The sequence below is a fragment of the Erithacus rubecula genome, assembly GCF_903797595.1.
Source record: "Erithacus rubecula genome assembly, chromosome: 3".
NCBI lineage: Eukaryota > Metazoa > Chordata > Aves > Passeriformes > Muscicapidae > Erithacus > Erithacus rubecula.
In genome coordinates this window covers 17,947,554-17,974,483 of record NC_136689.1, presented here as the reverse complement: position 1 = coordinate 17,974,483, position 26,930 = coordinate 17,947,554, and the positions used below count along the sequence as shown (strand labels likewise).

At 39.4% G+C, this 26,930-nt stretch overlaps 1 protein-coding gene across 1 annotated transcript in view; it reads right to left on the bottom strand.

The window, feature by feature from the left end:
* LOC306800660 (LIM zinc-binding domain-containing Nebulette-like) overlaps nt 1-21,986 on the bottom strand; it is a 248,841-nt gene extending 226,855 nt beyond the window's left edge. Inside the window, 2 exon segments of the mRNA XM_079302909.1 lie at nt 20,403-20,497; nt 21,595-21,986. Coding sequence (XP_079159035.1) covers nt 20,403-20,497; nt 21,595-21,663 — 164 coding nt within the window. The 5' untranslated portion in view covers nt 21,664-21,986.
* Between the last annotated feature and the right edge of the window lie 4,944 nt (nt 21,987-26,930).

The following is a 26,930-nucleotide window of genomic DNA, read 5'->3' as shown; positions in this document are numbered from 1 at the left end:
GATGCTTTGCTGTGGGCAGAAATTCACCTGGATAAAAAAGGGAGAATTCTGGTCCCTGTACAGGCAGAGTGTCACAGTATGGTCCCCTTTTCTGTCTACAGGAGATCCAGCCACTGCTTCATGCTATGAGATGTGCAGTCTGCAGAAATCACTGGTGTTGCAGCCCTGACTAAGGAGCATCCTAATGCACTAACTACCTACCTACCATCCTAAATACCACCTCTGAGAGCCTGAGAAAGAAAAAAGGCTCATGAACAACCAGCAAACTATTCTGAAAGTACTGCTTTCATAGCCTACAGAATTATCACCACCAGCAAAATTTTTCCTTGAGCTAAGAAGCTAACAGAAAAAGAAACATTTTAATAGGATTCATTGAATAGTATTTGTATATGTGAAAACATTAAGGACATATCTTTATTCTACAAATTTAAGAACTACTATGTATAGAGTTCCATGCACATAGATCTCCTGTCCAAGAATTTGTATGTCTTCCTTTTTAATAAGACTGACAAAGCACACAGGAGACTGTAAAACAAATAGAGAGCTTGGAGAGAAAAGATAAATTTCTGACTTGGACTGAGCAAATTAATTTTTTTGTTTAATGAAAGACTACAGAAAGGATTTCCAAATGTTGAATACCAATTAATCAAATAATTCTGAAAGAATAAAAACAAATTGGGGGGGGGGAAAGGAAAAATAAGCCAGCACTCCACCACATCCTAAATAAAAGAGTGTGGCCCTTCTTTTCTGTCTGGCTGCAGAGGTGCCCCAAGTAACTGAGATCCTGTGTCTTGGAAGAAAAAGGTCACTGCTCATTGGACAGCCTATCATACAGTGTCATCATGTATTTCTGGATGTCATAAAAGCTTTTTCCTCACTGTCCTCTGCATATAGTCTCAGAGACGAATCCAAATCTGTGTAAGTTTCTTTTAAGAGATGCCTTTAGAAATATATTTTCTAAATAGCAGAGATATTTATTGCTGAGTTACTCTGTAGTTCTCATTAAGATTTAAAAAGGCATATGACTAAATTCAGACATTTTGCAATATTTTTAATTATCTGTGAAACCTTTTTTCCTCAGGCTATATGATATATTTTTTTAAATGTCAGTCTAATATGTAGCTCAGTTCATAAATCTGAGTTGAATAAGCCCTGCACTATCAGTTTTAAGAGAGCTTGTAGCAAATCAAATCTCCATAAACTCATCAATACAAAATAAATTGTTTGAATTCTCCTAATTTTCCTCGTAACCATGCCTGAGGAATTCACAACTGTCCTTGGTTATTAGACCTAAGAGAGTACTGACATAAATTTCAGACCTCTCATGCAACCACTGAACAGCCCAGGTTGGAAGGGACCTCAAAAGTCCATCCAGATCAGCCTTTCATGGGACAGCCATGCCAGGTGAGACTACCTACCCTCCTGCCCAATTGCATTTTGAAAGCTTCCAGTGATTAAGACTCTGCTACATCCCTGGAGAGGATGTTCTTACTGCAATAAATAAATAAATTCTTTCTTGTGTCAGGATAAATGTTCTCCCAATGCAACCTGTACCCTTGTCTTCTTCACATGGTTCCTTGCAAAGAGAGAGCCTCCTGCCTCTTTGTAGCTGCCCTGAAAGCACTGCAACACTGCAGTGAGACCCTCCTTGAGTCTTCTCCAGGAAGAAAATCCCAAATGCCTTCAATCTTTCCTCAAAGGGCAGTTTCTGCTGCCCTTTGATCATCTTTGTGGACCTCTTTTGGACTTTCTCCTGTCTGGCCTTATTTTTATTGAATTGTGGGGATCAAGTGTAAACACATTCTTCAAGTGCAGCCTGGAGAGGCAGAAAAAAAATCACCAAAAAGAGAACAACTGGTATTTTTCTTCTAAAACCATGAGATAAATATTTTGAGACTAAATATGTTGGATTTTTAGGTACGTTTTTGCTGTTGTTGTTTTTACATTTATGATGTGGGTTTGAATAACACAAGAATGTGAAGGCAATGGTGCAGGGATGCAGTGGGCAGACAGGTGACAAGCAGAGCTCAAAAACAGGCTTAAAAATGCAGTGCAGCAACTGAAATCTTTCCTTTCCAACAAAGATGATCAAATGCCTACGAAACACCAAAGGACTGGAAATCTGAGTTGACATGAGCTCCAGAAAATGAAGATACTTGGTTGTGACAGCTGTCCAGGGACAGCCACTGTGAAATGGTTCTCTCACAGAAGATTCACTTCACGAGAGATCAGCCTCTGTATCCGAGCCAACTCATGCAGATTAAGTTACTGTAATTAATGATGAATAAAGTCTGTTTCATCTATCATAAAATGAGTCAGATGAACTGAAATCTTAAAGCATTTATTTCTCCACCAACTACAAAAACAGGACTATTACAATAATTTTGGCTTACGTGCATCGGTGTGGGATATGTCAAAGGTAGGCAAGATGAATGCCACCCACAGTTTTCCAGTCAAGGGATATGATAATAGTGAAACCATAAAAGGTTGCAAGCATTTCAAAGCAGGAAACATTCAACTGAGCTGAGGCCTGTGAATGGCATTTTTAAAATAATAACAATCTCTGCATTCTTGCATTATATACAGAAGAAACCTGAAGAAATAGATGTATTTTGCCTTTGTAAATTTTCTCAGCCTCACAGGAACATGAATAACTTCATTTCACAAGGAAACAGGCAAATACAGTAGGCAGAAAGGCAAAACTATTATTATTTCATTATATAACACCAATATGTGTTGCGCTGCACAAAACATCCTGTTATGTGGCCTCACAGTTTTTTAAATGTTTTGGTTTTATTTTCTAAAGCACAAGAGACTAAATTCAGGCCCTATCATACAAGACTTTTAGTTTGGTTTATATATAAATTTGTTAAATTAATTTGCAATTTTTTCATGGGGTTGGGTCTGTGATTAAAGTAGGCTCTAGGATTTTAATAATACTCCATCTGTCCCAGAAGCCCTTGCTTAATTTTTGCTTTCACAGGCATTTGAAACAATTAGCTAGTGTCAGAAACTTCTCAATTTCTAAATTCTTCTGCAATATATTGCAGAGGAGATAAACAAAAATCTTGAGCCCTGTTTGCAAAGAAACAATAGACCTTAAAGATTTCAGGAAACCTTAAAATGCAGTAATTTTAAGTACTTGAAGACATGCAACACGCAACAGCCAACACTTCTCTAGATACTTCCTTTTGCTGTCAAGAAAGATATTTTACAAGTCTCATGATGCTTAATCTCTAACACACTTCTCTCTCCTAGGAATGTGAGTGTAACACCATGCCTCCCTCTCTCACACACACAGTTATTCCTGATTTATTCCTGATACCAATGCAAGCCTCAGAAAATAGTGCCATGGTGGAACTGCTGTCCAGTGGAGTTATTTGCTATGTCTCAGGGTATCAGATTCACTTAAAAATGCTGTAAAACAGCATTATCCAAAGCTACCATGAAACCTGGTACAATGGTGTGAGTCAGGTGAGTTACATAAAACACCAAGCCCTACAAAGACACTCATTGTAAGACACATAGTGAAAACAGGAGCTATTAGAAATGTACACACAGCTGGAATACACACCCATATTGTGCACTTGCTTTCCTTTCAACATCTTTAATTATAAGGTTATTGTAGATATATTATCATAAATCAACAAACCCATTTTCCACAGCGTGTTACTAAGCAACTGTAACCAAGACCTTGTGTAAATAAGATTAAAATTCCAAGGTAACGGTACCCAAATACAACCTCACATTGCACAGCCCAAGGAAGTAGAATATGTTCATATTAAAGGAAGAATGACTGCTTAGTTCTATGTTTGTTCAAATAGTTTGGATACACAGAAAGTGTAAATCTATTTCTATAGATTGTTGTGAGTATTTCCACCATACAATGAACTCTGCAAAGGTCTAACAATCATGGTGTATCTTTCAGACAAAATGACTATAACTTTTTAAAAATAATTTCATTATTCATCATATGCATTTCATTCTGCCAATAACAGTATCCAAACTATACAAAAATATACTACTTTAAATAATCTACTAATGGCCAGTACTGTAACTTTTAAGAGAAGATATCGTTCATACACAGTATGAAATAAAAATGCTGTAATACAATGATTAAGTTTTTTTGTTGTACTTCCAATATGGAAAAAAATAGTTTTTTCCAGTAGTAAATACAGAAGTAGAAGCTCATTTCTAATAACTGGCTGCACTTGGCAAGTCTCCATCACTCCAGCACTCATCAAAAACATGAGGAAGCTCCAATTCCAACAGAGTGGACCAGAATACACTCCAAGCAAAAGAGATTGTTTAAGCATGTGAAATTTTCCTGCCACTGTCAGTCCTGCCTTCCTACAAGTTTCAAGTTATCTGACCTCATCACAAATGTGACTAAATATTTTTAAACACGACCCAAATTTAAACATAGGATCACAGAATGTTTTGGGTTGGAAGGAACCTTAAACATCATTTAGCTGCAATCCTCACCCACCACAGACAGGCAGGCCACCCACCAGATCAGGTTGCTGACCAGGGGGCCCATCCAAGCTGGCCTTGAACACTTCCAAGGAGGGGGTATCCACATCTTCTCTGGGCAACTTGCTCCAGTGCCTCATCACCATGAATAAAGAATTTCACCCTAACATCTAATCTAAATATCTCCTTTAAAACCATTCCCTGCTGCTCTATCACTATGTATCCATTTAAAAGTCACTTTCACCTTTTTTTTGTAAATTCCCTTGAAGTATTGGAAGGTCTCAATGAGGTCATCCCAGAGCCTTCTCTTCTCCTGGCTGAATGACCCCAAATCTCTCAGCCTGACACCACAGAAGTGCTCCACCCCTCCTGTCATCTTCATGGTCTGCTCTGGACCAGGTCCACGTCCCTCTCTGGGCACCCCAGAGCTGGATGCAGCATTTCAGGCAGGGTGTAGAGAGGAAGAATCAACTCTCCTGACCTGTTGGTTACCCCAATTTTGATGCAGCCCAGGATGCAGTTGGCCTGGAGTCCAGAGACTTGAATGGTATGGGAAATGTGGCTGCCAGCACAGACTGAGGCACCTCAGCCTTTGATTACCTCAGCCTTCTCCACATCCACTGCTGTCAGTTCTCCCTTCTCATTTTTCAGGAGGGGTGTACTGTCCTTGCCCTTTCTCTGACTTACAGAATCCCCTCTTGTTATTCTTCACATCCCTTGCTAAGCCCTGGTTATTCTGTGCCTTGGCTTTCCAGACCCCATCCCTACACAATCAAACCATACCTCTATACTCTCCACAACTCACCTGGACTGCTTTCATGAGCTTTGCATTCCCTTCTTACTCCTCAGTGAGAGGAGCCCTTTTCCAGCCAGTTTCCAGCCTGCCCTGCCTGATTTCCTACACACTGACATGGAGAGCTCTTGTGCTTTAAGGAAAGTGGCCCTAAAGCATTGCCAGCTCTGGTCAGTTCCTTTGTGCCTAAGGACAGTTTCCCAGGGGATTTCATTCACCAACTCTTTCAACAACTGGAATTTCTCTCTTCCAAAATTTAGGATCATGACTCTGCTGCTTGAGATCCCAGACTCACCAGGCTGTGGTCACAGCAGTCCAGGCTGCCTCCAGTGTTAACCCAATCTTAAGGGACAAACACTGTTATTTTACTAATGTCTCAGAAGCCATCTCTAGAAAAAGAGCAGAAATCAGCTTCAATGGAGACAGAATCTTCCTGGAGATACTTGTTCAGCCCAGTTTTCAGGAAATCAGTGATATCACAAGCCTCTTCTGCTCCAAGCACATGTTCCACTTAATAGATATTGCCTCATTTTACACATATATATGCATCTTTGTAAAAAGTCTTTTCTTTAAACCTTAAAAAAAAAAAAAAAAAAAAAAAAAGTGCACAGAATATACACACCACCTGCTGGGGAGAAGATGAGAGAATAAACATGTGACTGATATTAATCATGATGCTTAATGCACTCCTGGCAGGCTCTCTGCTACCAGAGCAAGGAGAATCATTTAACAAACTGTGTGGATGGAGCAGAAAGGAAAACTTGCCAGCTTTATTCACTTGTGGTTTGTAAGTCCTTCTGCCTCTTTTAAACATTTAAAGAACATATAATGTGTGGAGCTCTTTCTATTATAAATTCTCCTGCAGTGACTACTTTGCCCATACCCCAGCCTTGCTGGAATGGCACATTTCTCTACTTCCCCACTCATCCTTCACCAAGAGTGCACTTCAATATACCACTGCTCTATGCCAGTGGTACCACACAGTAAGCACCTCTCTCCCCATTGCTTTTGTAAGTGTATCTCGTCCTAGAGAAACAGCTATGAGTCTTAATATTTTATGTCAGTCAAAATATAAATTAATGACATAATCCACTATGATAATGTGTGCATCTTCTTGTAAGGTCAATAAAACCTGCTCTGCTTACAGCACAAATGAAATCAAGGCACAAGATATTCCACTGAGCACATCTCTCCTCATGGAAAAAGGGTGACAATTTGAACATTCAGAAATGTACAAAAGGCTGCATTTCTTAAGTTCTCCCATTGAGAAGTGAGAATGTAGAATAGTTAATGGCCTACTTCAATTAATTTTTTCATTTACTTTTCAGAGGCATCATCTATCTGTTTTCCAGTTAATGAGAGCAGTTCAGGAGATACAACCAGCAGTTCTAAGATGACTAAGTTGCAACTATATCTAAAAAGCACCTTGAACTTTTAAAAGGTCCCCTTCAATACAATGTCTGAAAAAAGCTACCACCATACTACCATTCACGGTATTTGAGTATTCAATTCTTTCAAACTTCCTTCAACAATCTACACTTATGGCAAGGTTGTTTCAGTTACTTGTCTTCACTTTTACTAGTCAGTCCTCAAAACAATGTTTTGGGACATGAAGAATTCCAGCCCCCCCCTCAGAGACATGTATTGTTTTACAATACACGGGCCAATCAGCTTTACATAACTAACATCTCCTGGGTAAAAAAGTATTAAGCTACAACAATAACAGGCACTCCACAAACAAACTATATAATGGATGATAGTACTTTTCAAGTATTTCACTTTAAAAATGACAGTAGAAATTACATTCTGATTTTGCAGGATCTTTTCCTTTTGAGTGTTCAGTGCATTCCTGTTTTAAGGTGTGAATTTCTGGGGGGAATGACAAGTACTTTTCACCCAACTCTACTGCAAGGCTAACACAACTGGGATGAATTGCTATGCATCAACAAAATTGTTTACAAAACTCTGCTTAGTACAGCCTTCATGAAGATTGTGGCATATGGAAAATTCTTTACAGCTCAGATGTGTATTTCTAACGTTACCCAATGGTTTCATATCCAGTGTCTTCCACAATCTAAAAGCTGTGATTAAGCTTCCCCTATTCAAGAATAATCCCATCACTTCCTTGGGGAAATTGGTTAAGTGTCTGACTTTTTATAGAGCTCTAAATGTTGAAGCTTTCCCAGCTCTTGCCCATTTACAACTTCATTCACTATGACCAAAACAGATGATTTTAAGTATAGTTGCTTTATAGCAGATAAGAAAGTGGTACCATGAAGGTTTTCTGTGCTTTTAAGAAAAATGCCAGATTACTAATTTGACCTTATTTTTTTTAGAAAAAAAGAAAGCTTTTAAAAATTAACATAACCATTCTCACAAGTTATATTGGGACAGAAAAAATCTGCTACTGTTAAATTGTTGCATTGACCTAAACTGCCCAAAATAAAAATTGCAAGCAATATATACTGAAACTCCATATGTAGCTCTTTCCAGAATAAACACATTTCAATTAATATGCAATAAAGATGGGAAAACTAGACAATTTATTATTTTTTGCTTTGCATTTACAGTTGCACTTTTTTAAACCCAGAATTTTTTTAAAACTGGTTCATATGAAAGTAGGCATGAACACAGTTGGGAGGAAAAGTGAAAGAATCATTTTAACCTTAACTTTCACAGTTCCTATGCAATTGTGTTGCATAGTATTATATAAAACCAGTAAAGACATTACTGGTCATATTACTGTGAAATAACAACAAAGCATCAAGGACAAAAATCTAAACTAACCATAACTGTAACAGTCTACACTAAAACTATCAATAAACTAGTCAAAGCAGTATCCTTTTCTTGTTGCTGTTGCTGTATATAAGAGAGATACATGTTCCTGGTAACATAATAAAATTTTTAATTAATCTCCATCTTGGGTAATAAAAAGCAACTGTGCAAATAAGACAGTCCTCTTAAAGGTTTTCTCAAAAGCACATAGCAAAAGAAGCATCATTCATGGAAAAAAAGAACATTTTTCTTTAACTTTAAATTACTTTGTTTAAAGTCTCCATTCTAGCAATATATTCATCACACATGTGAGTACAGAAGATATTGAGTTCCAAATGTTACTTGGTTTATAAGACTAAGTTTGATTTTGCAACTTCATAGCAGGACTAAAAACTTTGGCAGATACAGCATAAGTTTTAGGGCTTGAGACAAATCCTTCTAGAACAATCATAAAGGAAACAACAGCCACAGAAGGTAAGGAATTAAATTCAAAATAAGTTAGATCTACATTGAAAGACTTTGTAAGCATTTAAACAGTCTTGGGATTGTTTGGATGATTCATCACTCCTTCCCAAGGCAATATTCAACACATTTGTCAGTCTAACACACTTGATATCTTAAAGTAATGGGGGGGGGGGGGCAAAATCCAAAATATTAATTCAAGTCTCTATAAAAAAAAAAACCAACACATTTATTAATAAAGCCCAAATAAAAATTTAAAATAAAAAATTTTAAATAATAAAATTAATATATTTAAATACTGAAATATTGTCCATATTAATTACATAGCAGTTGTTTCAGCAAAATATACATAAGCAAAATAAGCTTAACTGATAAAATGAAATATCTTGGTCCTGAAAGAATTCTACTACTACAAAACCAACAAAGATAAAATGTAGTCTTACAGGGAAGCTTGAACAGCTCTGTTCAAGGTGGCCAATTAATGCAAAACATCTCTTAGTAAGAAATTGTTCAATTGGAAAAAAAAAATATAGGCATAAAATTAATTAGTAATAATATTACTGTGAAATATTAATCTACTAGACTGTCAGCTTTAAAGATCTGTTACAAATCTGAATATCCAGTCTACATTAACACACCTGTCTCACACCAGGGGCAGTGCTCACAGCACATCAGATGCTGAATTACTGACACACCTGAGATCTGCAGTGGAGGTGAGAAACCTGCTAGAGAGATGTGACATCAACCAGCCAGGTGGCTTTGCCAATGCACAGAGAAAAATGGCAGAAGAAAGCAAAAGTGGCCTGTTTGCTCACCAAATTCTAGGTCATTGACATAGGTCAGAACCTATGTCCCCTCAGAAGAGAAGTGAAGGATGGAGGTTATGAACAATGGGGAGCTGCCATTTTCCTCAGGGTGAAATAAGTAATTAGACAAAAATAATTTTTACACCATTCATTTAAATTTCTAAAACACATTACAATCTCATTCTCATCCACACCCAGCCTAACAAGCTTAAATTTTCCCTTTAAAATACTGCATCCACAGTACTATTCTGCATGAGACATCATCTGTCACTGCCTTTTGGGCAGCAGGAGAGACTCCTGCTGCTGACCCAAATGAGGCTTGAAACTGCAGCAATAGCATGGTCATGAAAGTTAAGCATTTCATCAGTATAAGAAATTGAATGCTGCTCTTTCCAGCCTCAGCTCCACAAAGACAAGAATCATCCTGAAAGCTCTTTAACATAGGAATTAATACACAGCTTGACCAGCTTGTACTCAGACTTCAGAATGTCTCCTGAAGTAACTTGTGAAGATAACAATTATTTATAAATAGGGCTACATTTTTTAAGTTTTACAAAAATATCCATTGGTACTGAAGCAACTTGGCAGCCTATAGAACCAAAGGATCTCTTACATTTTAAGACAAATTATAAAAATTAGTCTTTGGTTATGCTAAGCATAATTAATAAAAACAAAATGTAAAAAGCACCAATCTAAATCACCACTGCTCAGAATATTCATCTTCATCTCAATGGAAAAAAAAAAAATGTTGACAATCCACTCTCACTTGAATTAGACTACCAAAAAACTAAGCACATACTGTTTCCATTTTCACGTAACTTTCACTACACCTCCTAATTACCCCTCAAGATTTTCATCTTTCTAGGGACACGATTTGGTAACATAGCTCAGTGTACAGAAATATTATACAGGGGTCATGAAACTGAGAAGCTATATTTTTCTCAGTTTTCATTATATTTCTCATTAATTCCTAACTTTGTAACAATCTCTTCACTGCATGCTCCTCAAAGTAGGATGAAGTCATCTGTGCCTGCAGTGGCAATAAACTGAGTCACATTTCATACAACACTATCTGCTATTCTAAATATTCATTTATCATTAAGATAATGATAGAATTAAAGGAATTCAGACTGAGCAAATACTCTGCAAGAACTGAGACCTGACTCTGTGAAGAATCATGGCATGGAGTAAGCTGGCTATTAACTCAATCCAAGCTCATCTACTTGGATCTTCCTTTTCATCCTTCCTGCTTCTTCCATTCTTGTTAATATGGATTGCCAACATTTCTGACACAACCAAGCAGTATCAATAGTGAGGTATCTGGAAATGTCTGTTTAATCTCCATTTTGATCTTCAGATCAAAAATAATCCAAAAGCTCATGGCAGGATTAATGATAGTGGCCCATTCCTAATCAAATACTCAAAAGTGCAACCATCTCAGAAAGTTTGCTTGCTAAACTGAAAAGTTCAATCAATATTTTTATAAATTATTTTTCCCATACATCCTTGTTTTCTCTGCATGCATCCTCTACTTTTCCCCTTGCATTAGCAGACATCATTGCTGTTAAATGAGATAATTCTGGGAAAATTATTAGAGATGTCATATTGCAAACAATATTATTCTTCTAAATATATATTTTGCTATTTTTTCTTCCAGATTGGTTTTACCTTGCTCCATTATTCCTAAATTTTCTGCTAATGACAGAGCAAATTTTGCTAATAACTGTTCTAACAAGTGTCATCTCTGTTTTCCAATAGCCTGACAAATTTCTACCAACTACTTCAAAATATAACTCTCAGACCTTCCTATGTTACAGCATAATTGCAACTCCAAGCTCTCTAAAAGAAGCTTTGCTTTTCAATGTGTTTATATCCAGGCAGGTTCTTTAAAACATGGACTGGCACCTCACAGCAGCAACACACCAAGCATGCTGCCAGTTCTAACAGTGTTAATTGTCTCCTGATCAACCATCTATTAAGCACTTCTGCTGCTAGAAACTCTCATACTGGTCTCCTTTCTTTCTGTATGACTGAGTAAATCCAGTCAGAAAAGTCTTCCCTTCTGCATTTGCAGAAACACACAACCAATACTACACAACATAACACCCTACTGTGTTGAATGTGTGCCACTGTTCTGCAGAAATAGTCCATGCTTTTTTATTTAGACAATTTATTTCCTCTTGTCACTCTTCCCCTCCACAAACTTAGCCACTTGCACTTTAATTGCCTGAAATCAGCGGTTTTTTTCCTTTTAAATTTTTCCCTAAGTATTTCCATACACAGTTTTCTCATGTCAAAAGAAATTGCATTGCAAGGATTGAATTCTTCCAGAATAAAGCTGGAACAGAAGAAAAAAAAAAGGAAAAAAAAAAAAAAAAAACACAGCTATTACCACTTAGTTTGTGAGGTTAAAAAAAAATACCTGAGGTATAACTAAATTAAAATGCAGAAAGCACAACTTATTTTTAAACCTGTGAAATTGGCATTACATCAATACACCTGCATGAAAAAAGCTGTCATTTAGAGAGGAAGAACATGATGGACTACCTCCACACATTTGCTCTCCTAAGAGGGAAAAAAAAACGCAGTGTGAATTTTTGAAACTGTAAAGCCAGGAAGGAAATTTGTCCGGTATCCATATAGTTCTACATTTTTAGAAATCCTCTTTAAAGAGTAACTATGTACTTCCCAGAAAAGCCTTTGCAATATATGCTTAAATGACAACTGGCCAAATTACAATTAGCTTTCATTTTTTAGGTGCTGTAGTCTCCTCTCAAGTGTGATACTGATAGCACATTTTTTTGCCCTCCTCAAACTAAGATGTGATGGGATCAGTTACCATCACACACTTGCTGCACAACCAAGAATAGAAGTTTTTGGAGAAGGAAAACAGGAGACATGAGGAGGAGGAAATATAAGAGACTAAAAATTCTGCACTACTTACCATGCAGACTTTTCCCCCTAGTACAAATGAAAATTACAGAGGCTACATGAAGAGAAATCAAGGGAAAATAGCTTGGCCAACTCTGATGTAACACCTACTCCAACACCAGAAGAGAGAGGGAAGCAGAGAGAAAAGAAATTGATTGATCTGCAAAATAAGCAGAATTAACTGCAGGGTTTTTGTTGTTCAAAAAGCTGCAATATGGGTTAACACGACTGAAGGCAGCATGAACTGGCTGGTGACATTTGTAATGAGAGAGATCAGTTATTCAACAAATACTTTGCCCACCTCTTCTTAGAGCAAACTTCTCCCTTGTGAGTCCTGCCTACTGTCTGCTTTCCAAGGGATTTCAAAACACTGCCAAACACTGCCCTCAGTGTAACTCCTACAATCCCTAAATTTAGCAAGTTCCTGTAAGCACACCGCAATATTCGAAATTATTAAATTAAAAGTAATAGACCACTCAGCCAAGATTATTTATTATCTGGATAATTATAATAAGCTTTCACTGACATTGTATGTAAGCAACAATACCTGCTTCTTGACACTGAGCTGACTGATATGATGTTGTCCCTCTCAACTGGCAATCACCAGCTCTAAAAAATTCAAAATCATATGAAAGATTGCAACATACACTTATTTTTCCTCAAGCTTTATAAAGTAGAGAGAGCATTTCAGGACAGCAGGTTTATTTGCTACCAGCAGCAACATTACCAGAGCTGCACAGAACTTCAAATTCAGCCAGGTGAAAATATTTTTCTTAAGTTCTTTGGCAAATATGATGAAAATTCTATGGTTTAGAGCATTTAAAACCCCAAACATTTAAACCACAAAGCTGCTATCAAACCATATCATCAAGACTTCACACGCTTGCTACAACCGATTCCAAAGTTCAAGCTATGCAATGAAAATAAGAAAATTATGTGAAATCATAAAATTTCATCTATGGTTCTTATGGCTCTGCTGCCCTTAATATTTGAATAAATATAATGAAATTACCTTCATCTTTAGCACTGAGTACAGAAACCAAGAGTAAGAAAACTGAAGATTATCTTAAGCATCAATAGTGGCTAAAAGGCTAGCAAGCAAAGAAAAACCCCCAAACTGAAACTGTCTCTCAATAAACACAGTCCCCAAGAACATGTTTAGTACATTTTATTACTAAAAGTGCTGAAGATATGCATGTGTTCTTCCTTGGAAAAATTATCTGTTATCTATAATGACCAATAATTATATATATTAAAAACATTTAATTTACTTGAGCCAAGACATCAACTGGCAACAGGTCAAGATTCCACACAGCAAAGTTGTCTATGCTTAAGTGCAGCATTTAATCAAATAAAATTAAATAAACTATAATTATATTCATTTGTGTATTTTCTATTTACTTGTCACAGCAACACCCTAAGTAATACTAAATTGTAATTGTGCTTTGGAGCAATAACAATGGCAACAATATTTTATCTACAGGTAAAATATTAAAACATGAATTCCAAACACAAACCCTGTACTCACACCAGGAGCTAGACATGGCAGAACTGGCTCAATTAAACCAGAGAATTCACCTGCTCTGAGACAAAAAGGTAACAACTCATCTCCCTTGGGGTGATTTTCCTGCTGCAGTTGGAGCAGCAGGGAAGCAGGCTGGCTGCACTCAGCTCTAGGTCACCATGGTGCTCTCCACAGCTACCACAGTGAACAAGGGACCTGCTCACAGTCCTTGCCCACCATGCAATTAATATATGCAGATCTTGACCAAACATGAAATCAGGACATGGCCAATTAAACATGTTGAAACAGAACCCAAGAAATGGGTTTGTAGCCCATTAATCAGATGCAGTCATAGCAATAAAAGCAGCCCAACTCTTCCCAAGATCTGAGTATCAGTGATGATTATTCTTCAGTAATTCCTTTGTAACTAACCACCACCTGCCTTAAGTACATTATTCAGCAACTCTGACAAAGTGTTTTTAAGTGCCTTCTTGGAACAGTTTAAAGATATGCATCTAACACCTTTAAGAGACCCAAATATATTTTGCCTAAGAAGCTCCTTCAAACGTTCTAGCAAACAGGCTCAGCTTTACTTTACATTACTGGATACCACCAATAGCAATTTGGACTGAACACTGAATTAGCCAAAAAAGATAACACAGAACTGAGGAGCAGGAATGTATGTTTCTTCTAACTATAATTGCCCCTTATATTTGAGAAGAGTCTGCATAAATATCCATGATTATGCTATTCCACAATTTTACTTTTTCTCACACAGAAGTCAGTGCTTGATCTAGCACATCATGAATAGGTAGAGAAGATGAAGTAGTTCTCTTATTCATCACTGCTCACTGCAGAAGGGAAGGCTGCATCAGACCACATTGGTACATACTGCTCCCAATACCCTTCCAGGCCTTCAGGTAGCAACCTGGGTGATGAAATAAAGATTATACTTATTAAATTTGCAATGTGCTTACAGGCTTTCTGGTGGGAGGGTTGACAGGTTGATAGGAGGGGGCTGTAAGCACACTAGAGAACAAAATTAGAATGTAAAATGATCTCGACAAATTGGAGAAGCAGCCTGGGGAAAAAGAGAAGATTTAGTTCAATGAGAACCAAGTGGAAGATTCTGTGTTTAGCCAAGAACAATTAACTTCTTAGATAATGGATAATAACCACTGCTGAGGTTGCAATTCTGCATAAAACATAGCCCACAAGAATCCAAATATAATTTAACAATAGTTCAGGTTCTACAACTGAAAAAAATAAAAGGCAAAGACTGCAGTGGGATTTAGGAGAAAAATTATGTGCAAGTACTCATGTTTTTGTACCAGCTCTGGTAATGTTCCACTGGGCACTGGAATGAGATATATACACTTTGGAAATAATTGAAGGCAAAGAAACAAAAATTAACATAAAATACAATCTATCAGTATGAGGATAGAGTTAGAGCTGTTTTGTTTTAAGAAAATATTGCTGAGGAGGGACAAATGCTTTCAAATATTGGAGTTCATACTCATGTGATGCTGAACAAGTATGGGCTTTGAAGATACAAGTGCAATTGGCTCTGAATTGAGGTCCTTACCAGCTGTCTTTCTAGCAATTCTGTGATTTCCATTACCCATTTAATATTACATTTTAATGGGAAAGTCTTCATTACACTAAGTTAATAAAGTGATAAAGTGCAGATCCTTGCTTTCTAGGAAGGTTTGCAAGGGAGTTTATGGGTTGTTCCTTTTCCAGTTGAAGATGAAGAATTTGAAAACCCTGTTTATTTTCTCTTTACTGCAACTCTTAGAACTGGCCCCATCAGATTTGAGGCTTATTCTCACTGCCTCTTACATAATTTTCTTTCTTCCTGACGTATTTAAGAGAGAAATAACCACCTGCTGAAATCAATACTGAAAACTAAGATAATGCTAGCTATTTTTAGTAAGAATAATATAATCAATTTCCTAGTTGCCATCTCAAAATTTTCTGACTGGTCGAGAAAAAATAAATAAAAACCGCTCATGTTTCACAGCTAAAATCAAAGTTTATGCATAAGTTCACCTTTCAAGACAGTGAATTCCACTTAATGGCCACATTCCTCCACTGATTAGAAGAACTGCTTCCATTTTCCAGACAGTGTGACTCTCCACAAGGTTATACCATGTTCTGGTTATTTCCAAGCTGATAAAAAAATCACTTTCACGTTTTTTACCCCTCCCCTAGAGTATCCTAAAATGTAGGGTTTGACTGCACTTGCACATTGAAGCTTTAGTACTTCTAACAACATCACAATATTTCAAATGTATTTGGATATCTATTTCCTACTGGCACCAGTTACAAACAAATTAAATCTAAAAAAGTGATTATGAGTTTTTCTTCATGTCAATAATCCACACTAAGACTGATGACAGTAGATTTAAGTTATGTAATCATTCCATATGGTGGCTGTCATATATAAAAACTTGAATGAAATTACCCTGTGTGCAGTCAATTAGCAAAATTTTAGATACTAAGTATTTCATAAGAATTTATTGCAATAGTGAAGTTGTTTTGGCAAGAGGGTATATCAAATCTACAGAACCTGAAGCTACTAGGTTTCCAGAAATTAAAAAGTATGTCTCTGTTGGATGTGCTCACACATGCAGGAAAGTCTGTCTGCATCAGCAGGTAAAGCTAATGCAGAGAGCATATTCCAAAAATATGCATTTCAGCTTCTGCATTTTGCATAAAGAGTAGTCTTGTGTTTTGGTCTAGTGAATCTGTCAAAAGAAGAATTTATATGAACATCCCTAGGAATAAGTTATCATATAATCATCCTACATGACTCAATCATTTAACAAGCTTGAGAACACAAATGTTGCCAAAATGCCATTCCTTTCCTTGCATCATCTTTGTTATTTGCAGCTGGAAAGGGTCAGCTCTGAGTTTGAAAAAGACAAACATATCAAATTTTCTTCTTGACATTTCCACATATATTAAACAAGTATTTAATAACATCTCTCTGCAGATATTAAGGTGCTTCAGATCTGCATTAAGTCACTGTGATTTGATAAATTATATTACTTTTTAATTGTCATAACCTTTCTTTTACACTTTTTTGTACGTTCAGACAAACAAAGAATGGCTCATTCATCTGCTTCAGGCAATGCATAGCACCTGGCTGAACTGTAAAATTGTCAGAGCCTTTCATTTCATCAGCATTATTTCACAAATCAGGCAGCAATCCAGAAACATGGCATATCTAAATCAGACTGCAAATAAAAGTCAAGATTAAAGTCATTGAGGCAAACCCAGCAGTGTCCATGTGCTGTGCATCTACAAGCCTCAGGATGCTGTGTATGAGGCCTTTCAGATGAGATGAGAATGAAAGTGAGAAACACAATACTGTGAGTTATTACAGCACTGTACTGCTCAGAGGCCCCAGCTGAAAGCACAGTACTGTAAGCAAACAAACAAGCTACTACACAAACAAGCAGAAGTAACTAGCCTGACTCAAACACTTCACAAATTATGTAAATAATAAAAAAGAGAGGGAGGAGAGAACAAAGTTGTTTAAGCTTCGCTCTACAAGAGAACTGAAAGGTTTAAAGGAGACAGATTGTGAAAATTCTGTGATTCAAAGAGGATTATTTTCAAAGCCATACTATGCACATAAACACAAAGTTTCCCTTTCAACCTTGTTGCAAAATCTGGTGAAATATATAAAATATATAGATCTAGAACTTACAGAAGCTATGTCAGCAGACCAGTCATTACTTTTGGTATCACTGTCTCTTTATCACAAGGAAGGTATACAATCATTTAAAAGGAAATATGGAAAAATGTCCAACAAAAAACTTGCCTTTCAAAAAAGCAGAATCCTGCACTTACAAATAGTTCTGCCCTTTTCTAATGGTCACCAAATTGAAGTACTTCACAATATATTCCTTCACAGTTTACTAGTTCCTGTCAATATGTCTGACCTGACTCTTCTCCACCAAAAAGATAGTTTGAATAATTACAGATCAGTTTATTTTTATTGTATTAACAAAAAAATATGTTTTACAATTAAATAATTTCTGATCTTTACCAGTAAAGTAATTAAATTCATTCATTTCAGCCACTAAAGAAACAAAAGAACAATTTTAAGACCAAAGGCCAAAATGTATTCAATAAACTCATCTAACCTGTGAATTACCAAGGCACATATAGATATTATTAAAGATACATGCTTTCCATCTTGTCCTTATGAAAAACTAACTATGGCTTCTATGGCTTCCAAACCTGTTTAACAACTTATGATATTCCTCTCCCATTCAAATGAGTGCATACTTTTTCACTTTTATCTACAAATTGCACTCTTATCAATGGATGGTGTCAATAAACAGTTTAGTAGTAATTACTCTTTGTCAAGTGTTTGTAGGTGTTTGTATGAGTAAATTTACATTCTTTGCAGATTTTATGATCAAGCAGCATTTAACATAAAAATGGATTTGCTTCTTACTAACAAAAACAGAGTAAGACACATCATAATTTGAAATACTGTAATGGTGTCTGCCTTGCAAATTAGTTACCTTTAAATCAACTGTATTTTCAAAACACAGCATTGCAAAAACATCTTAGTTGTCCTTTGAAGAATATTAAAGCTTGTTGAAACCACAAAGCATACCTTAGTCTTCCCTTCATGGTTCCCCAGAACACTTGAAATTATTACATTATATGATTAAGGTTTCTCATTAAAAACAAGGGGGCATAAAAACCCACCAAACTTTAGTTTACTAAAAGTTGAGAATGAAATGCACATTGTTGATATTACACATTACATTTTGTCTCTTTATAAATGAAAAAAAAAAAAAAATCCCTGTTCTTTTAATGGTTTTTACATTGCTGCTTTCCATTACATATATCAGGTTTGAGAGACATTTCAAAGGTAGAGATTATTTTTTCAAAGCTCACTCTCACAAAGCTCACTAAAGCAACTGCCAGGAAGAAAAGCACCTGAATGGTGCATAACAGATCCATCCATCATCCTCACTCCCCCTCATCCATCAACAGAAGGACACACCACAAGCTATAACTGCACATATGAAAAACTCTCTGCAGCAGAAGTTAAATATGCACAGCTTGGAAACCCTCATGCATTAGCATGGAGAAGATTTTTATAAACAAACAGTCTTACTAAGTCCAAGTATCTGATTAGATGAGAATGATCAAGCAACCAAAGAATCATCACTGAAATTTAACCACAAAAATATAGGTTAAAGGCACCTATCAGAGAAATAATTACTGCAAAGGATGTAAGCCTGTACTCCAACTCAAACAGTACCACATGCTGGGTCTCATGCAGGGCAAATACTAGAGGTTAGTCTCAGTTTGTAGCACAACCACCTGTTGGAGCCTGACTCCCTTCCTCCCTGCTCTGCAGCCCGTGACACTGGCACAGACCCCACTTTGTTAGGAGAGGTCTAATGTCACCCTCGTACACTGTGTGGAGCACTTCAGGGAAAGCCAGGAAGTTACATATGTAACTCCATATGCTCCTGGAGCAATCTAAGTACAACTGTGCACACTGGAACAGGTGTTTCAGGTTTTGGCAGCACAGCAGATTTACAACATAACTTGTGTTTTAGACACTGACTGGATTCAATTTTAGCCTGAAAGAAATGACTATATGCTGTTGAACTCTTCTGTTACAGCCAGCCATCGACAGTCTATCTCAACAATAAACAAATATTTTAAGTATAGGAGAGTATTTCTAAAGACAAATAAAACATGTCCATGCCCATTGTCTGTCTCTCAACACATGTTTTAAGTACATAAAGGTGAAAATAACAATATACAAATAACATATAAGATCACATTTGATTCCAAAATCTATCCTTCTAAAAAAGCTTATCTCAATGGTCTCTAAAGACTAAAACACACTCAAATGCAATTAGCAAATTTTAGAAGTGTGGTACAAAGAACAATAAACAACTTTTTTTCTCCATGTATCAAATGCTCTTCTGCAGTATTTGCAAGCCAAATATCAAAGCACTCTTCAAAATCCACACAACAAAATCTAAAAGTTGAAAGCAAAATGAGTATACTACACTATAATCAAACCAAAAATAATCCATTTTCTTAATCAAAATATAAGAGAATAGCAAAATAGCATGAAACAGTAGAAGCAAGGATTTTATAAATACCTAGCTTAGAAATCTATTAGAATTCTCGCTTAGAATATGTGGAAAAACTAACAGCTTTAAAAACAGGCTGTCATGATTTCTAGCAGGGTACTGTCTCTGGTAAGCTGCACAACCGAGAAGCACTTTGTTTTCTTGTTACAAAATGCTGATCAGGTCCATAACCCTGAATAGAGAGCTGCATAATGGACAACTGTAATACAGCATTGCCAATAATGAACGAAGCAGGAGCCAGTACTAGACCCAACACCTTCTAGTAGAAAAAGACCTGTATCCTCAGATCTGATATAAAAACACTGCCTAAACACATCATAAATATTTTCATCTTCTATCACACCAATGCAAGTAGCATACTCCATATGAAAAGATACTGAGCTGCTCTAGACTGCACTGCTCTCTCTAGATTAAGTTTTTACAGCACGACAATACCTATTTGACAATATCCACAGCCAGGTTTTCTTTTCATGTGCATTTCTGCAAGACTTGACATTTACAATACTTACGCATTGCAATAAGGTTTCTTTTCATATCCTTTGTAGTTATTCATGTTCAGAGCCATTTTGCAAACTTCACAGTGGAAACATCCTTTATGCCAGTACTGTAAATAAATGTAAAGTAGAATTACTTACGGTACTGATGTTTTAAAAGCAATGTTAGGGTATGGCAAAAGTAAAAACACAATTACTTGTCAATATTTTGGCTATGCATTATAGGTTTCTTAACTTAATCAAAATAATTACTTTCACATGAAACCAAAGGTTCTTCTGAAACACTCTCAGAAATGTCAGTTCTCTGCTAAGGTGAATGCCAAGACCCCTGCATGCTGACCTTGCCAGGAGAATTTTAAAGATAACTGAAGCAGGAGTTTGACGTTTTCCTCGTTTAGGGAAAAAAAAAAAATGCCGTTTGCTAAGAATGCAATACTACGCGAATGCAATCACTAACTAATGTGACGGCTGGCTTTTTGGTACGCCGCACAGACACTAAATTTAGCACATAATACGGCATTTTCCTCCGGTGGCTTCCACCGCCTCGCCTGCCTTTCCGGGGACAGTAATTTGGCGCATCTGTCACAGCCTCCCTGCTCTTTACGGAGCGATTGCCCTGGGCTATAACCCCGCGGGACGGAGCTGCGGCCGCCCCGCTGCCCCGGCCACCGTCCCCGCCGAGCCGGCCACGGTGCCAGGGGCAGCCGAACCGCCCCAGCCGGTGAGGCACCGACAACTACAGCCGGGAAAGGGCCGCCTACAACTTCATCCCTCGGGGAGCCGGGGGGGCCGCGGGCACCGTCATTGCCGGGGGGCACCGCGGGGCGCCCCGGCCGCTGCGGCCCCGCTCGCCCCGCGCCAGCGCGGTGACACGGCGGGCACAGCGCGGTGACACGGCGGGCACAGCGCGGTGACACGGCGGGCACAGCGCGGTAACACGGCGGGCACAGCGCGGTGACACGGCGGGCACAGCGCGGTGACACGGCGGGCACAGCGCGGATGCTGCCGGGCACAGCGCGGTGACACGGCGGGCACAGCGCGGATGCCGGCGCCGCGGCGGCCCCTGAGCCGCTGCGTTTGCCACCTGCCGGCTCGCCCCGATGCCAGCCGGCCCGGCCCTGCCCTGCCCGCCCCGCCGGAGCCCCGGGGTGCGGGACGGGCGCGCCCGGGAGCCGCCGTCCCCTCCTGCCCGCTCGCTCCCCAGCACCTTGTCCAGGCAGTTGACTTTCTCGGTGGGATAGACCACTTTGCCACAGCGGGCGCACTGGGGGTTCATTCTGCGGCTCCTCTGGGGCGGCGGCTCCGGCGGGCGGCGGCGGCCGAGGTTGCGGTGCGGCGGGCTGAGCTGGACGGGGCTGCGGGAGGCCGATCTACCATCCCCTGCCCTGGCGGGGACGCTGGGGGTCCTCAGCGGCTGCGGGCGGGCGCGGAGGTCATCGGCGGCGGCTGTGGAGGAAGCGGCGCTCCAGCTGACTGCGGCTCGGCAGCATGTGCGAGTGGGCGGGCGGGGAGCCGGCGCTGCCGCCCCCGCCGCTCGCCGCCCGCCCCCGCCGCCTCCCCCGGTGCCTGCGCGCTCGGCTCGCCGCGCCGCGGGCTGCGTGACTCACGCCGAGCCCCGCGCCGCAGCCGCGAGCCGAGCCAAGCCCAGCGGCGGGCCCGCAGCGAGGGGAGGGCAGGAGGGGAGGGCGAGCCCCGCGCCGCAGCCGCCCCGAGCGGGGCAGGATGGCTGCGGGGTGCCCGCTGCGCCTCCGGTGCACCTGCCGGGGCTGGCCGGGGCGGGGCTGGCCCGGCCACAGGGAGGGAGACGGAGATGGAGATGGAGATGGAGATGGAGATGGAGATGGAGATGGAGATGGAGATGGAGATGGAGATGGAGAGCGCGGGGCAGCGGCGGCGCTGCCGGGGCCGCGGGGAGCTCGGCGCTCCCCGGAGCGAGGCCGAGGCCTGGCCGTGCGCCCCTGGGCACCGCGGGCCTCCCGCCCGCTGCTCGCAGCCCCCGCAGCCGCCGCGGCTCTGCCATCCCCCAGCGCTGCGTCCCCGTGAGTTTTTGGGTGCGGCCTTTCCGGGGCTGCGTCCCGCCGGGTCTCACCAGCGGTCCCGCGGGGCAGCCGAATCGCAGCCGGAATGGCAAATGATGCTCCTCGGAGCAGGCTTTGGGCAGTCATTTCTGACTCTCTCCGCAGCGCTGTGGAGCGGCACAGCAAGAACTCATGCGGTTTTTCTTCGCTGAGGACTTCTTTAACTACCTGGAATATGAACCACGCTGAGGAAAGCATTTAAGCCAATGCAGCGCAGCCTTTTCTGAGGGTTTTTTTCAGTAGTGCAACACTCTGTATGGCTCACAGCAAGGACAAATTCTGCACATACTTGGGTGTTATTAAGTAATCAGAATGCAGTCAGCTAAACTGGAATAGTTGGCTATAATTCTGCCTTAGCAACCCAACTTTTATTCACTGGCTGTTTAAAGGCACAGGGAGAAACAGTAATTTAGTTGAAATTAATAATAAATGTGATTAAATGAGAAACACCTAATCAGGCTTTAAATATTACATGATGGAAGTTGTAAAGCTGCCTCTGCCTCATCTAGCCTGAAACATCTGGCACCAAATGAAACTCAATGTTGAGATGCTGGCTGTGCTGCAAGCAACAGGAAAGCAGATTTGCAGGTAGTCCTGTAAATGTTTGTTGTCTCCTGTGGCTGTCTCATGCAGTAGCAAATAGACAATGTGCTGACCAGCCTCATTTCTGTTCCTGTGATCTGCGTGCTGGTCCATTTCAAAGCCAGTGCTAGCAACCTGCAGTTCTCAAAAATCATGAAGCAGATTTGCTTAATTGTTGATGTTAACCAAATTACCTTTGATATGGAATATAAGATTTTTCTTCTCGCTGTTCCTCATAGTGTGATGATTTTTCACAAATGCCTGAAAGCCAAGTTGGCCTCAGTCTAAGATTTCCCAGACAGAAATAGGTGCACAGGCACCCTGCAGTGCCAATGGAGTGATTCTCATCCTCTGCTGCCTCTGTGCTGTACAGATTACCTTACACTCTCTCTCAGGCAGTCTGACTGGCTGTGAACAATGGCTTTTATTCAAGAAACTCTGAATGCTAGGCGTCTGAGTATGCTGATAAAGGAAACTTGAATACATGGTAACTCAGTGTTTTTTGTGAGAACTGTTTTTGGGGAATCTGTCTGAAATCCCATCTGAGATGAATTAGGCCCAACACATAGGTAAGCAATCTCCATTCTGCAAAGGCTACATGGTATGGAGAAGCAGCAAGTCTGTACAGGGGACTGGGATGGAGACTGATTTAAATTAATCTCAAATAGAAAGCAGTGAATGTTACTTATACAGAAAAAAATATCTTTCTTAGATGACTTAATTCTTTCCTAGCTTAGATTCTACCGATGTGAAAAGACTCTGTAGCCCATTGGAAATTGCTAGAGGCATCCAGCTTTGCCAATCAGCAAGTATGAAGTCTTTGAGATAGAGGCTTCATTCCTGGAAGTTCCAGATTATTAAAGTCCCAATTAAAGTCTTCTCATGCTGACAAAAATCATTTGGATATGACCTCTCACTCTCAATATTACAATGAAATCACTCACCTTACTCTTGATGGAAAAATTTCTATTAACCGAAATATCAACACTAAAAATGGAATTGCAACATCAATAGGAGGAATACTTGCATTTGGATCTGAATTTAGTGTTTCAGCAGTATGAAAGCATTCCAGTGTTTCTCATTCTCACTCCAGAAAGGGGAGAAATTAGTGTCTTAATCGCAGTCCTCATTTCCGCCGTACAGATCCCTTTCCCCATAATCACAACTTTTTTCTGCTGCTCCTGTAGTGAAAAATGGGTTCTTTTGCTCTGTATAAACCAGCAGGAGAGAAAAATCTGCTTCACCCATGATAGTGAGAAAGCAGTGAAATGTTACTCATCGGTAGACTTTCTTTTTTCTGGCTAGGTAATGGTGCAAAGGTAAAGTCCAGCAAAACAAAATGCAAAAACCCTGCTGTGTTACTGACTAAGGGTATAAACCCAAGACTGTGAAGCACAAGGGGTCAAAGACCTAAAGAACTACTGCAACCAGCCTGGAGCCTGTGGTGGACCTCTAGACAGGCTCCAGCATTGATTCCCTGCTGGTATGTGTTGCCATGCTGTAAGTGGCATCCCAAGATTTTAGGTTATTATACTTCTCTCATCTGGTGCATTTCAGGGCTATTATCTAGCCTAGATAATTTAGAAGTGTGCATTTAGCTGAGTAGTACAAATTACCAACACTTGAAAATAGATGCTTTTTCAGCATGCCTACAGTGGCCAAGTGCAAAAGGCCTTCTGGGGCAGCTGTATTACAGCATTAGAAACATTATGACAACATAAAATTGTTGATTACAAAAGTTTGTATTTCTATGCCATACTATCCTCATCAATTGCATTTTGTATTTGTTTGAGAGGAAGGTTTTCAGTGCTCCATTTAGTTTGTTTCATTGATAAACATACCAATATGTGCTGCAGAAAAACACCTGAATCATTACAGTGAGAGGCGTTTTCACATGCTGATTCTGAATTTTACCTGAGACAGAAAGATTTCCAAAACTTGTTAAAGTAGAAAGCTACCCTGTGTTATTGGACTTCACAACATCTTGAAAGAGACAACCCAGAGGCTTGTAGGTATCTCAGGTTTATATCTCATTTTCTGAAAGGTTTCTCAGAACTTCTTCAGCATTCTTTCCCACAAAATACATTCCATATAATCCATCTCCTAAAGCTGGAGTTTAGATTTGTGGAGCCATCAAGTGAACATAAAGCATGGAAACAAAGCCTTCTGTCTTGCAAGTCACCATGCATTTCATAAGTCATATATAAAAGCTCAGAGAAAGTGTTTACTATCTTTGGTGATCCCATGACGACATGATCTTTTCATCTAAATTTCTACAAATTGAATCTGCTCATGAAATTATGGTTGTATAAAACCCTATTGGGAAAATAGGAGTTCATGTAAATATAGTGATGTATCTTCTTTCCATAGCAAAGAATGTGGTTTTCTTTTCATTCAGGAACATATTTTTGAATTTACATTTTGTGGGGGGAAAATGCTGTAGGTAGTATGCCCTAATTAACATCTGATGCCACCCTTACAGTGTTATTATTCAGTCATTTTTCTGAAATAAATTATGTCAATATGTACTTAGACCCTGATGGACTGCTTTAAAAATACCATTTGGTGTATTTCACTGATTTTTCACACTTGGTCTATTCTTTAAGCAGGTATAAAAGGTGGGATAACTGGCAAATGAAGATAATGTACTAAAAATACTATCTGATTGTTGTAACAAGCTCATAATATTTGGGTACTAGCTCTAGCAGATAATAGGCACTGTGTCATGTTTAAGTGGAAGGATGACCTCACAGTTAAGGCCCCGCATGGAGAATTGCAGATAAAGTCTCTAAGTACAGATAAATAATACTGGGAGAGCTTTTGTGAGATTCTGTGCCAGTCCTAAATTATGTAGGAACAGAAAACATTAAACCAAAATGTTGGTTGGCACAGGAATTGGCTGTCAAATTTTTGTCCCTTACTCTTTGAGCTTAGGTTTGGCCACTTAGAAGAAGAAACTGCATGGTTACATTTCAAATAGAAACAATGTAACTTTAATGTGACCTTGTTTAGAGCTACCCCGAGCGCTGTTAGAGAAACACGCATTAAATACTCTGCTGCGAAAGGGATATTTATGCTTTCATGTGCAAGGGTTGGTGGAAGCATGTTTTCAACTTCAGCTATAGAAAAGCTTCCCACCAAAACCAAAACAAACCCAGTAATGGTTAGACTTTATTATTTTCTGCAGTATGATCCAAAATCCACTCTGCAGTGCAAGCTTAATGTGCATTTTCAGAATTACTCAATCCTTCACTACTCAGATCAATCTAATAGGGCAATGAAATACTGGAACAAAAATAGTTATTCAATCAGCAGCAGTGTTTTCTGTTCTCAGGATCCCCTTTCTTCACTCAAAAATCATGCAAACTGAATACTGCATCCCACAGCAGCTGTATGCTTAACAAAATACATAAATGCATGATAATGATGAGTTAGTGTGACTTGCAGGATCATGGAATATTGGAAGGGACCCATCAGGATCATCAAATTCAACTCCTGACCCTGTGCAGGACACTCCAAGGATCCCACAATGTGCCGAGGGCATTGACCAAACAATTCAACTCAGATTTTGTGTTGTGACCAGTTCCCCAGCAACCCTGTTTCAGTGCTCAGCCATCCTCTGGATGAACTACAGTATTGCCTGGAAGAAGGGGATCTTATTCTCTTAGTATTTGTGTTACAGTGGAAATTTTTATAATTTTATGTATGGGGGCAAGACTTTGCCTTATCAGTCGGATGTTTCAGGATTCCTGAATTATCATTTCACTTCATGTTATGAAAAAAGCTCAGTAGAAATGATTCAGTTACTTGAATTATGCTGAGCAGAAAGTCATTACCTAGTTCATTTGGTTTTGTTTGACCTTGGAATAACAGATTTATGGAC